Source organism: Sinohyriopsis cumingii, chromosome 10 (genome assembly GCF_028554795.1).
Source record: "Sinohyriopsis cumingii isolate HCF-2022 chromosome 10, ASM2855479v2, whole genome shotgun sequence".
Taxonomy (NCBI): domain Eukaryota; kingdom Metazoa; phylum Mollusca; class Bivalvia; order Unionida; family Unionidae; genus Sinohyriopsis; species Sinohyriopsis cumingii.
This window is the reverse complement of record NC_142970.1, coordinates 85,597,569-85,612,930: the sequence shown is the minus strand read 5'-3', so window position 1 is coordinate 85,612,930 and position 15,362 is coordinate 85,597,569. Positions and strand designations below refer to the sequence as shown.

At 35.1% G+C, this 15,362-nt stretch overlaps 1 protein-coding gene across 1 annotated transcript in view; it reads right to left on the bottom strand.

The window, feature by feature from the left end:
• Positions 1 to 1,061: 1,061 nt before the first annotated feature.
• The window catches only part of LOC149790509 (MAGUK p55 subfamily member 2-like), a 49,797-nt gene continuing 35,496 nt past the window's right edge, over positions 1,062 to 15,362 (bottom strand). The window contains exons 13-15 of the mRNA XM_089972562.1: positions 13,420 to 13,539; positions 11,684 to 11,716; positions 1,062 to 8,457 (exon numbers count right to left, since the gene is read on the bottom strand). Of these exons, the coding sequence (XP_089828688.1) occupies positions 8,281 to 8,457; positions 11,684 to 11,716; positions 13,420 to 13,539 (330 nt within the window). The 3' untranslated portion in view covers positions 1,062 to 8,280. The remainder of the gene's footprint in view (positions 8,458 to 11,683; positions 11,717 to 13,419; positions 13,540 to 15,362) is intronic.

The following is a 15,362-nucleotide window of genomic DNA, read 5'->3' as shown; positions in this document are numbered from 1 at the left end:
TTATCCTGACACCAGGCCGACCAGTCCTAACACTAACCTCTTAATGCTGAGTGTCAAGCGAGGCACCTGTTAGTAGTCTTTGGTAAGACTCGGCCGGGGATTGAACCCACGACCTTACGCATCCAAGGCGGACGCTCTAACCACTAGGCCACCAGAGCGGTCCTGGAGTTGAGAAAGGTGGAACTTCAGAAAGAAGAAAGAAAAAGAGAAAGACAAATGCAGATACAAGAAAAACAAATGAATTTACAAGCAGAAGAAAAAGAGAAAGACAAATGCAGTTATAAGAAAAATAAATAAGTTAAATTATGAGAAAGAGTAATGATAGGAAAGAGAGAAAGTTACAAGAAAAACAGATGCAAATAATTGCAAGGAAAACATAGATAAGGAAGAAAGAGAGAAAAAGTGGGAATATCAATGAAGAAAAAAAAGACATGGAACTGGCAAGTGAAAAGTACATTCATACTTCAAATCCAAATTTAAGTTTTGATCTTGCAAAGAATATTAGGTTAGTGCCCACTTTCAGAGAAAAAGTAGACAAATATTTTACTCATTTTGAAAATTTGAAATGGCCAAGGGAGCATTGGACTCAATTATTACAATGTATATTCGCTCGCAAGGTTAGTGCTATTTATAATTAACTGTCAGTTCACCAAACTATGATGTGGTTAAGGAATGCATCTTAATGGTAACATTCTGCTGTGGGAACCAATATTTAAGTGTGTGTGTGTGATTTTGAATTTTTAACATAGCTTTAACAATTATTTAGTCACAAATGCTTAAGGGGATGAAAATTCAGAAGCTAGAACTCTGTTAATAATTGAGCAATGGAAATTACCAACTTGCATAAGAAATTCTGCATGAATTCCATTCATTTCTGGTCACGTTACACTGTGGATACCAAGTCACTGATGGAATGGAGGAAAAAACAACATGGCTACAATTTCTCTATCACCTTTGTTGAGTGAGTGCCTATTGATTATGCATTAAGAACAGGGTAGCACATCTCCCTCACACACACATGTGTGGTGCTGTGTTTATTTAACAAAAGTCATAAGCAAACATTAGTAAATCTAGTTTATTAATTTGCAAAAGGGCAGAATATTTACAAAGCCCAATTAATGTATAAATGTTACGATTTTTTTCACAACCTTACACCAATGCTGAATTTTATACATTTGGTGACTTCTGCTTTACCGCAATGGTACTATAAATTTCAAAGTACTGCAAAATTAAGCCAAAAGATTTGTACACTGCTGCTGCAGACCATACCATTTCTGATCATTCCTATCATTAACAACAGATTTCAATTACATGACAGCATCTTTACAAATCATAAATGAATTTCATACTGTATACCATAAATGAATTTCATACTATATACCATATATATCTAATGAAAAACTGGAATGAGAATTTATTCTACCATCTTTATTAATGTGGAAGAAATATTATACTCTAAACATTGCAGATCCCTATCTGCCAAAAACAAATTATGCCTGTACATATTTGGTCTATGGGCTATGCAGTTTTGTGTGCATTATTCAGGGCATTGGCTATTGTATAATGAACCCAACGATTCTTGTTCAAATTTATAAATTAGCAATATATGGAAGTGATATCATAACCCATTTGCAAGTCCTCTGACTGGATACAAAGCAACCATAAAAACCACCAGTGATTCTTACAAAAAGTTTATTCTGACATTCTTTATTGATTTGTTTCAATGCAGCAGTACACCCTATAATTTGTTTTCCATTTACTCATAAATGTATGTAATATAATTACTCTTCTTTAGTTCTAGCATGTCAAGTTCAAGAGAACAATTTTAACATGCCAAACCTATGAGAAAATAAACCTGATATATTTTTTAAATTATAAAACATCAGTACATAGTGTTAAGTTGAACAAACAAGTAATGTAGCTGCTACATAATGCACAGGCAGAAAAGGGTTTGCTCAGAATACTCAATACAACATCATAGACCCTGATCTATTGAAGCATTATGTGATTGCAGATCAGTTTTATGTTTTCTGTAGTTAGACCCGACCTATAAGCAAGTATACATGGTAGGTACAATTTTGAAAACCCTACAACTATAGACTTAGTAAATGAATATCAACATAAAAACGAACCAAATGTTTTCATCTACCTCAATTAGGAACCCAGCCTGTATGTAAAAGTCACTGATAGTCAACTCTGAAAATCATATTTAATTTAACGCTTCATGTATATATTCAGATCAATATAGTTTATTGTATTATCTAATACTAAACAATCTGGATAATAAGCATGTACTTTAATTATGGCTTGTAATTCTATATTACCAGTAGTATAATTTCGATACAAAATAAAGAACAAAGTTTAGGTCCCAATATTTGTCCTTCTGAAGCATACCTATGCGGTTGTTTCTGCATGAATGTGTGTGCTTATGGTGCTGGTAGCAAAACTATATTGGTTACACAAATCAGGAAAATCCAAGCGCAATTTCATAACTCAATGACCGTACCTCCATAACTCAAACCAAAATGAATACAAACTCCACCATGTACACCTGAATCTAAAAGAAGCTAACAAACTAAAAAGCTTCAAAAAATGTAGAGAAAAAGGGAATGGGATTATACAAGATTTCCAATAAAGGTTAGTAGAAGCGTGAGGCCAGAGACCCTTGGATTCAAGCATTCCTGAGTGATCTAGCAACCAATTTCATCTTACAGACTTTCATTCAAAAAATATCAATCAGGAAACCTTCACACAAAAAAAGTTTGTAAGAAGAAACACAAAAATGGAAAAATCAGCACATTTGATACTTATTTTCTAGTACAGCTAACATCACACAAATAGCACAGATTATACCAGCTGGAATTGGTTTTAAGCATAAGAATGGTTGCTGAACATAGTTATTGCAAGAAAATACTAATTTGAAGAGCCACTTTGATTGAAAAAGGGCTTTAGCTCAGTCAAAAATAGTGAAGAACTGATGAAACACTCCTGAGGAAAATCATCATGAAAAAAGACAATTTTTCATTTTTTTAAAAAAGCATTCGGCTGTGACAAAGGTTAGCAACATTACTTTTCACAATGTTGATGGACAGATGAGAAAACTTACAGATGAAAAATGAAGATACTAAAGGGCCGAACCAACACAAGATGAAAAGCTGTATTTATGTACCCTTAAGGAGTATATTTTACAAAAAAGCTATGTTTTATGTACAACATGAACAATGTACAACTCCTTGCACAATCAACTATACGAAGAATGTGGCTCGGACTTACATTTTCTATGAATCTTTCTTGGAGTTCAATACGAATGTCACATGTATTATAACTAAAACAGTCCAAATAATTTCAAAATCAGATGGTAGTCCCTTTCAGCTAACAGTTTAACAAACATGCTGACATTAAATTAGTACAGAAAAATGTAATTACATTTAGATTTTCCTTTGGGAAAATATTGGTACAGTTCTCTTTTGAATCCATCCCAATCCTTTACATTACAAATATACACTGCAGTCCAATGGGATATCAATATGCAACATATGGAAGGAAAAAATGATAAACATCTATCATATTGCAGCCCACTGGTCAACCTATATTCAGCACATGGTGAGAAACAATGTTAAACAAATATATTTCAGACCACTGGACTGCCTAAATCCAACATATGGGAGGCGAATATATTAAACAAATAAGCTGCAGTCCAGTGGGCAACATAAATTCAACACATGGTGGAAAAATAATATTAAACAAATATGCTGCAGTCCAGTGGGCAACATAAATTCAACACATGGTGGAAAAATACTATTAAACAAATATCAGGTTGTAGCATGCTATGATAACCAAATTCACCATATGGTGGAACAAACTTTTCAGACAAATATGATGCAGTGAACTGGGCTATCTCAATACAATGCATGATAGCCCATGTGTACAAGGGTACACAAGTCTAGCATTCTTACAGTCATTGTGTGCAAAGTACCAGAGTCATCAATCCATTACTTAGTGAAGCACCTGTATGATTGTTTGTTTGTTTTGTTATTGTAGGGTTCAACGCCATTTTTCAGCACAAGATAGGCTATACATGATGACCAGTATAACTGGTGGAGGAAGAACCCTGGAAAACCCAGGGAAGAAGCACTGACCCACGAGAAGCTACTGGCAGGCTTTCCCACATACCCACGCTAGCCGTGCCTTGGACTCAAACACATGCAGACAGAGGTGAGATGGCAGTGATCCGGAACGGCAAGTCCTCTAGACCACTTAGCCAGTCTGGGCCCCAACCTATTTGATAAAGCTGGACAGAAATATACTGATACCACGCTGAAAATTCACATCTTGGAATATGTAATAAAAATGTCAGAAAATAACTGATGTTCGTATATAGCTTGAGAGAGGAAACCAAATAAGATGTCAGATTATATTAAATAAATGGGACAGAAGAGGAGAAATTCACATAGAAAAAGTTGGTTACAATTAATCCAATTTTCACAAATCGCCTACTTCTAAATATGATGATGTAGATATACAAGTATAACTAAATCCTTAACTGAAGGGAGAAAAAAAACAGAGAAAGCATAGAGATAAAACATTTACCTGCCAACACCATTTCCCAATGTACTATAAACCACCATAATTATAAGCTAATGAGATTTGTAAATTTTGTATCAGTTACATCTCAGGAGACTTTTTTTATTACAAAATGAAAAAATGCATCAAGACTTAGTTATATGTATGGTCATGGCACAGAAAATTCCTAAAGACAAAAGTAGTTCCACAGGAAAACAAGATGTTAAAAATTGAAACGGGTATGTGATGCACAAATACAAGTGACATCAAACCTGAAAAAAACATTATTATTACCAGTTTACGTTTACAAACAGGTCATCAGAACAGTTAAAAAATGGATTTGTTCTCAGCTGAAACAGCTATCTGGTATAATTGACACACATACTACAATTCCTATACCTGTAATGTTACATACTCCTCCATTTCATATGTCGATATATACAAGTTTGTCAGATACACGATTTACACACTGGTATGTTTTACATATGTAGTATAATTTTTATGTATGAATGGTGCAAAAATATGTCTTTTATCAATGTATTACACAATATGTGTTAGGTTACACATTACAAATCTATTACAAATGACCTTTAAAGTGATCTTTATTTTTCCTGTTTATAAGCAAGGTTGGCAACCAACTTCTGAGCAAGGTTGGCAACCACTGGAATTGCATACTAAATGTTGTTGATTCATAGTTTATTTTAAATGTCTTCTTTATACTGAGAGTAGTAAAGAAAAATATGGCGTTCAAATTGGTCAGAAAGCCACCTGTTTTAAAGATCATATCTACATACTGTACTGGAATAAAACAAAATATAATTTCAAATGTTTTAGCTTTCAGTATATGTGTGATGCCCATATCTATCTAATGTTTTCATGCAAGTCGGACGCTATCATCTCATTTAAGCTAATGCTGTCATCTTTGTTTAAATTTACCAACATTTTAAACAAAGTTACATTTTTCCCCCAAAATATAACCAGCAAAAATTAGTATATAAAAATAAATTTGTCATTCACCAACAATTAATATGTATTTTATAAATCACAATTATTACTGTCAAAATAAACCTGCATTGGTCACATCCATGTATATGTACATGTTGTATGTGACCCGATTTCCCGCACCGATAACCAGGAAACTTGTTTTAAACAGGAATTTTATGCATCATTTAAAACATTTGTTTACAAATCCAGTATTATTCTATACTGCTCAAAATGATCATTGCCCACTAACAACTGTTAACCACTCATTCTGACAGCTGAAAGTGCTCTTTCATCTTCAGTGAATGAAAACTTGTTTCAAAAGGGCACATCCATCAATACAATTTATTTTTAAGGAATGTTCACAGCCACTGGTGGACAATAAGCAACAAAAACACCAGACTTGCCTCCAGATCCTACATTTCATTACAGTGCAAGTAAAAATAAATATGCAACATTAACGCAAAAACAATTATTCTGCATGCAAAACTAAGTACCTGTGACCCATCTTTGGTACAAAAGTCTACAAATCCAAAATACAAAGCAAGCTGTATAACAATGCATGCAAAAGTGTGGATCTAAGCAGACAAAATAAACAGACACTTTGAAGAAAAACAAACCCTACTGGCAAGTGTTGCTTTTCATGATACACAAATTTCAAGGCAGCAGATGCAATAGTATAGATAACAGTATCCAAAAAACAGACAAACCTTACATTGTAACATGAATGAAGAGAACAGCAAACATGAGAACAACATGGGAGTGTATGGCATAAGCTAGTCTGCAATATACAAGCAGTGTATTTCATTCGGTTAACAGGTTTCTCAATATATAAAAATAGCAGTGGAGAGTATCTAGTGTTTGTTCCTACACACTCACACAACATGTCAGAAGTGAGATATGTCTATGACATGAAGATTATCAGACCTACTTGAATCATACTGAGAATCGTTCTCACAACAGGAAAGTACCAGTTAAGATTTAATTTCCCAAAACAACTCCAACAATGTCGACAAGCCAGGTCCAAAAATATTTCAATTTTCCAACCCCATTTCTTGGGTCAAGATCTGAGCAGTTTAGACTTGTTTCTGGACTGAATGGAAACAAAGAAGAAACACAAGAAACACTCTTGGGGAATCTGGCAGATGACATTTTTTTGATTTTAGTTAAGTAAGAACTCTTCAGTCAGAACAAGCGAAAAACAAACTGAAAAATGGAAATAATTCTTCAAAAGTATTAAAGATGACTGTGATAAAGCTGAAATCTTCTCATATTCTTTTCCACTGTTAAAACTATTCAAATTTAGAATAACATCAACAGCAGATATACATTTAGATTTCTATAGATTGATTTCTCACAGACAGGAGGATATAGTGTAATACAACAAGTCTCAGTATCAATCAAAATGGCACAGCTGCTGTGTCTAATTGGAGTTTTAGAGATTGGTTGTCAGCTATGAAATCAACCAGACCTTGTGTCTGTCTAATTAGAGTCCTGTTAGTTACAGAATGCTTGTGACATACATCCTTTATTGTATAATCTCCCACATTTACTTTCATTTTGTTTCAAGCCTTCATTTAGCTAATAGGTTTGTCTGTACATGATAGAAGTAGTGCATGTGTGTGTGTGTGTGTGATTTAGATTTTAACATACCTTTAACAATTTTTCAGTCATATCGCTACGATGTTTGCAGAGTGACAGTTTATAGTGATGTTTAGCACTGGGGCATCATGCTGCAGATATGTAGCATGATGTCCCACCCAGCCAGATTATCCTGACACCAGGCCGGCCAGTCCTAATACTAACATCTTAATGCTGAGTGCCAAGCACTGCAGCTGTTAGTACCATTTTTAAAAGTCTTTGGTATGACTTGGCCAGGATTTGAACCCGCAACATCTCTCATCCGAGGCAGACGCTCTACCACTAGACCCACCAGAGCGGTACGATAAAAGTAGTGCAGGGAATAGGGTTTTTTTCTTCATATGCATGAACAATATAACTGCAACACGTAGCATGGCATTTCCTGAAAAACTTCTGCAAAGGCACTGATGTATTTATGATGAAAAGAGACTCCATGTTCATTTATGAAGCTATTCCATAATAACTAAAATGATATAACCAGTCTGTGTTCCTAAGCATATGTTGGGTTGAAGAATGAACTTGTAGAACAAATAAAATATTGATTTTTAAATGATATATTTATGTTTACTTGAAAATATACAACTGTCAAAGACACAAAATGTACAGTCCAACGTGCTTGTGACCACCTGGATATAACAGCCACCTGTGTACAATGGTTCCAGGGGTATGAGTTATATAATTATTATTAACATATACAAAGACTACTATGCTCATAAAGGTCACTTCAAAATTGTAGTATAAACAGTTATTACATGCAGATTTGACTGTGCTTCTGAAAATTTGAATTAACTTTAGGACTTGAAGGGGAAGAAAAAAAACACAAAATGTAGATCAATGTACTTATTAAATGGCTTTTACAAGTCATGACTACAGTTCAATGGACTTATTAAATGGTTTATAAAGGTCATGACTACAGCTCAATGAACTTATTAAATGGCTTTTAAAAGTCATGACTACAGCTTAATGGACTTATTAAATGGCTTTTAAAAGTCATGACTACAGCTTAATGATTTGGGATTTATAATGAATAATGCGTAAAAATGGCAGACATTGAGGTCAACTCTGCATCCATAATCTTCCTCTTCACGTTCATGATTAATACACCCAGGCAACTGGTACCCATTGTATGTCAGTACTCAATTCATCTAGGGCTTTCCTTATCTGGAAGAAGGAATCCTCAAAGTTGTCATTGACAATTGTTAGGTCAAAGTAACTTTTGTACACTTTCTCGATCTGCTCACTTTCTTCAACTGTCCGCAAGAAATCCTCCTCCTATGAAGGAAAAAAGTAACTGTGACTGGTTTGCAAAATTTCAGAACATGATTTTTAATACAAGCAATTAAAGTGGATAATGTTTAAGTTAAAAAATAAAACTGAAAATGCTATTTATTTCTTTTAATTTTGAGTTTTGTGTCAATATTAATACAGAAGAAAACAACCAAATGTTGTAACAGAACATGGATATCCCATCACAATGTTTAAAACTGTTCTTCACTGCAAAGCCTAACCAAGCTGGGATAGATGGATAGATGACAAGAGGCACATATCGACTGATTGATGGATGGGCTAGATAAACACTACATGCTCTACCAATAACAATAAATTACCTGGATTTCCTTCAAAGTGTGATCGATGTATCAACCAGTGTCCACCATCAATTGTTTAAGCACTAATTACAGGAGAATGATGTATACTTACTTTCTGGCAAATACTTAAATGGATATAAATAAGCATTTTCAAATCCTTCTCAAAATGTTTTAAAAGAATGTTCTATCTTGCAGATTTCAAAAGGATTATGATGTGACTGTTAAGTAAATGAATGAAACAAGTGTTCTCAAATCATTCAGTTATGAGTATATTTTAATAAATCAATACAAAAGGTCTTGCTTTCACCATGTAGCTATGGTCTGCCAGTACAAATATGCAAATAAATCTGACGATCTCATCGATTAGTTTCAAATACAAGCCACTCAGGTACTCCTAGGCATTTGACACTGGGATCAAAACAAATCTACTATTAAAACCATCTTAACCAGGAAACTTGCTTACTGTAAACAAAACAATTCATATTCCTTCTATTACAGACCTGGATACAGAAAGCGCCACTGAAAAATGAATTACAAGTGGAAGCAGAAGCAGACAAATGAATGGACACAACACTCCCAGAAGAAAGAAAAAATGTGACTTCACAGACATTGGGATATTTCAACAAGGGACTCAGTATTGCTTTGCTTTTCAAACTGGAAGGATATTTAAATCAGCATGGTCAACTGAACTTGAAGCTGGCATGCTTACAAAGAAAAATACTGTGATACATTAAAACAGGATTAAAATTAAGTTAATGCAATTCTGCTCTTGATTATATGACTTTGCTCTTGTAGCTTTATCTGCACTACAACCCTCCATTTTATCATTTACACAACTACATGCACTATGTACCTGCATCCTTTTTTACAACTTTAATTATTAACCTATGGTTTTATGGTGCAAAGAAATAAAAAAGAAAACAAATTTATGTAAATTTAAAAATATAATGCAATGTCATTAAAACATACCATATTTTATTTCATCTTATGTTTGTTTTTTTTAGTTGTGATATGACACTGTCATTTTCTAGGGCAAGCTCAACTCTTCCAATGGCAAGTTTATTTTTCCATTTAGCTTGCCCTGATTTAACTCCTGTAATGAATATATTTCCAAATCTAGATATTGCAGTGAATGTACAGTAAATGGAACACAAACAACAAATTCATGCACTAATTGTTGCAATTGAGCATCTGAGACTTTGGTTGTTGTTGTAGGGTTTAACGCCATTTTTCAGCACACGATAGGCTATGCATGGCGGCCAGTATTAATGGTGGAGGAAGAACCCGGGAAAACTGCGGGAAGAACCACCGACCCATGAGAAGCTACTGGCAAGCTTTCTCACATACCCACATTGGACGAATCCTAGACTCGAACCCACGCAGATAGAGGTGAGATGGTAGTGATCTGTAATGGAGAGTGCTTTAGACCACTTGGCCACTTGGGGCCCCCTAAGACTTTGAATACACTTTTCAAAATATTAGGACCTTAGAGGTTCACAAAAAGATATCTAACTTTAATCAAGCCAATATAGCTGAATTTTGTAAGTGTTGGTACAGATCTTTAAATCTTTTTAAAAAAAGACACCCTGGAAATCCTAGAAAGCAACATTCTTGGAAACACCTAGAAAGCAATGACCCTGGAAATCCTACAAAACCGATACTTAAGAAATGTTTGGCATACAGTAATATTAGATAAAATGATATAAAAGTAATACCAGTTTCAAAAAATCTTGTTCTGAACTATGTCACCGCTAGCATGACCCGACAGCTTCACGTATACAGTAATGTTGTACAAAAGTTTCACTTCAATACAGCAACTGATGCAGTTATCATGTTTTATGACTTTCAAAATCATTAATGACAAATCTACAGAGATGCAGTTGTTACCATCAGTAAAGTGGTACATTTATCATCTACATGCTTGCTGGATGAAACCAACATTATACAGAATGCAGATTCTCCCCTGAGAACAGTGTTACTAAGATGTAGCTGTCTGTTTACACAGGAGAGACATCAACACATAGCACATTATGGCATGTATGTTATCTTCAATATATAGTTTCACTATCCTAACTCCAAGCATATCACAGTACAAACATCTGACATCTAATAATATTGTCCCATTATTAAACTTTTGATATATATATAGATATATAGATATATATATATACATATATACCAGTAGTAACATCAAGAAATATCATGGTACCAAAGTCTGATACAGTAACATTAACCCCATTCGCAGCATGTCATTGAACAAATCCTTGATACATTAACAATAACCCAGTTCACAGCATACCATGGTATCAACGTCTGATACAGCAACAATAACCCAGTTCATAGCATACCATGGTACAATGTCTGATACAGCAACAATAACCCAGTTCACAGCATACCATGGTACCAATGTCTGATACTTTAACATTAAGCCAGTTCACAGCATACCATGGTACCAATGTATGATACAGCAACAATAACCCAACTCAAAGCATACCATGGTACCAATGTCTGATACTTTAACATTAAACCAGTTCACAGCATACCATGATACCAATGTCTGATACAGTAACAATAACTAACTCACAGCAAATCATGGTACCAATGTCTGATACAGCAACATTAACCCAACTCACAGCATACCATGGTACCAATGTTTGATACAGTAGCATTAACCCAACTTACAGCAAACCATGGCACCAACTATGTTCTGGGTTTCTCAAATAATGGCTTCAGTGAAGCATATAAATCAGATTTATATTGTAAAATGCTAAATAGCTCTAAACATAATGAAAACTGAAAAATATTTGATCCAAAAGAAAATACAGACACTAAGACTGATGAGGCAAGAAATACATCATAATGTCAATATATGTCCTTGCTAAAAAAAAACATTTAAAATTGAATGCACTCACGGTTTTTAACTCCATAGTGCCAGGTCCAGCAATCTGAAAATAATATATGCTATATTGTGAAAAATGTCTTCTATTTACTGTAAGATTAAGTGAAAGAGAGAGACAGATAAATACATGCATGGATATATGGTGGTTTATAATGACACGTTTAACACATCAGTGGCAATATCTGGTTGAGGCAATGGGAGCTATGTGCATTTGACATGGACTCACCAGGGCACCCAACCTAGTCTGGCCTCATTATTCATACAAACATAAAAGCATATGTACATAGATACCTCTATATATTCATATATACTTACAATGATTCATATGTACAATCACACAGACATATATATATATATATATATATATATATATATATATATATATATATATATATATATATATATATATACACAAACACACATGCAAAGATACATAGATATAGTCCAACCTGTCACCTGATCACAATGGCCATTCTAAATTTCTCTGAATTTAACAGTAGCCTGCTCTCCACAGGGGTAGCCAGTTGTATTTTAACTCAAAAATGGTTTCACCCTACCTAATGCAATCACTGGATTGTACAAGTAATGCAAATTATACACTTCTTTTGTTTAATGATAAAGACATTGTTTGGATAAAAGTTTTAATTGATGTTTAAAAGTTTCGTTATCTCAAAAGTACTTATCCTAAGCCAGTCACACTGTCAGTCAAACTCAAAGGCATCAGAATATTGACTTCAAATGCAAGGATTGGATTAAAGCAATCTATTTGATGGATGGTGGGAAACATAGTTGTGTTATTGCAGCAGAAATGGAAGTCATCTCTAGTGATAGTGTTGCAGGTAGAGTTAGATATCTATTAACTATTTGACTGTTGTTGTTGTTGAGTTTAATGCCATTTTTCAGCACACGATAGGCGGCTATACATGGCAGCCAGTATTAATGGTGGAGGAAGAACCCGGGAAAACCCCAGAAAGAACTTACTGGCAAGCTTTCTCACATACCCACATTGGCTGAATCCGAGACTCGAGCCCACGCAGACCGAGGTGAGATGGCAGTGATCTGTAACGGAGAGCACTTTAGACCACTCGGGGCCCCTATTTGACTGTGAATTTGTGTGTCATTTGGATTTTTAATGTAGCTTTAACAGTATTTCATTCATATCACTATGACATCTGCAGTGTGGCAGTTTTCAGTGATGTCTAGCACTGGGGCATCATGCCACCGACATGTAGCATCATGACAACCTGGCTCTGGAATGGTAACGAACAAGGATTTTTTATGACAATACACGAATACAGCTCCATAAAATGACAACAGATTGGGCCAACCTGACCTGTAATAGCAATGGACCATCATGGATCTATAATGGCACCAGGCTGATATGGGTCTATAACCAGAAAATGGTCCATCATAATACTATGCTGGATAGATGCAATCAGGTCGCTGATGCCCGACCAAGTGTCATGATGCTGGGACAAGCATTATACTGACCGCTCCACTCTAGCATTAACGAGGCTTTGTTGGAGTCAGTGTTGATTATATTTTTGATCCACCTCTGATAGCAAAGTCCAGTCATGATGGAAATGGGCAACACTTTCCATCATGCCAATGCCAGGACTGGGGTTACCGTAGGAGACAATAGGTCACCATGACCGGTCCTTCAATGAATCCAGTGACATCATGTCTGAGCTTCATATTTTAATATGTCTTAAATCCAGAATTGTTAATATCTCTGAAACATCAACTTACCCCTCTGCCCTTTCCCTTTCTCCTTCCATCTTCCCACATAACCCGTAATGCTTCTGCACTTGGAGCGGCAATGAAGATAATGTATGGCATGAACTCAGCATTCTTCAGGCGCTTCAGGGACTGAAAACATGAAAAAAATAATTTGTCCATCAACAATCCAGAAATGCATCTAGGATTTAGTAAATTTAGAGCCTTGTCCCTTAATGCTGAAAATGGGGCCAATCTGGTAATAGATGGGGCTCCTCAATAGGGCAAAAAAAATTAAAAATTAAAGCAAAACAAGAGACATAATGCATACCTTTGTTTAGTCAGTATTAAAATATGAAAATGAAAGTCTATATTCCCTTTCTTCAGCTCATGTATTTAAGTTGCTTGCTTTTCTTACATAAGCCAGTACAAAAAATGTAACTAGGCTGCATTTCCACTATAAGAAAATGTAACCAGGTTGCATTTCCACTATAAAAAAATATAACCAGGCTGCATTACCACTATACAGCCCATAACATACAAATAATGTTGATACATAAGTTCTGAAACAGCAATGAATGTCTCAACTTTTATGTCACATAAAATCAGAAATAAAACAAGAGTACAATTCCTGGCATATTATATTATGACAGTCTGACAATACAGGACACTGACCCTGAAGGAGCCATGTCTTTTTCCTAAAACAATCAGTGTAGTGGCGCCCTGTTTCAACAGAGTCCAGAGGAAAACAAGAGGTCATATTATCAAGAATACCCGACATAGCTGGCACCCCATAATGAAACTGACAAACTGTTTTATCTTGTACGATATTTACTCTGATGCCTATCTGCCTGTCAGGTATTTCAATGCACAATCTGGCAGATGCATTTGTCAAACTCTGTTGACCATCATGTCAGTTCTTTTGAAAAGCAATGGTATCTGAGAAATGCCAAAATTGGTTTTAACTAGAGGTGGAACTTCACTAACATAATGAATATATCTAACCACATTCAGCATAAAGTGATTAGTCTTGGTCAATTAGTTATGGATACTTAGTTGGTAAATAAACCAACTTATCTCTCTTCAACCAACTGAAATGGCATCCAGCAGAAGTAACACTAGCCAAAAAGGGTAATTTCTATATTTCTCGGAAATAAAGTGCATATGATTCTTGCAAATGTGTACTCAATCCTTACTCTATGCATGATTAAACCCCCAGATTATAAACATTTTCCATGAAATTGGCAATTTTAGTTGGATTTTCACAATCAAACGAGGAGTAGAAAGTATCATATTGTTTCCAAACTAGGATTACTGTTTAATCTATAAAATATAGGTGGCAACCGCAAAATCCATGAGCTGGCACCCAACAAAATAAAGTATATACGCAGGTTTTCTTCTTCTTCTTAACCAAAATGTAAACAAAAGTTTCTACAATGAAACAGCCATCACAGCCACCAGTCTGAAAAGAAAACGACCTGTCTCCCTTTTTCTATTAATGTCGGCTTGAGAAGCTATTCCATACCTATTAAAAAAAAACCCCGATCTTTAGACACCTCTACCCCATTCTCATGGAAGTGCTCGTGGAGGCCTGTACACCATCTGCATGGAAGCATGCTTGGAAGCCTACTGTAAACACCAGACGTTCTGAGCCGGATCTCAAAGCACCAACTTTGGGGGAAACCCCCCGATTAGATAATACAGTCATTGAGGTCAATGACCATTATGAGAAATCACATGATTGCTATTTAAGATCCCGTCGTAATCTGCTACTTTAAGTAACTGGATCAGATTCTCCACTCTCAAAAATGGAGGCCACAGATATCCTTCAGTATTGTTTTGGGTCTGAGTGATTAGAATCGCAACTATGAAAGTTTATATAACTTAGAAAAAGGCTAAGATGGTCACTTTAGTGAAAACTTGACTGGTTATTATTATTCACATTTGACAAATATTATAGAGAAAATTAACCTGAA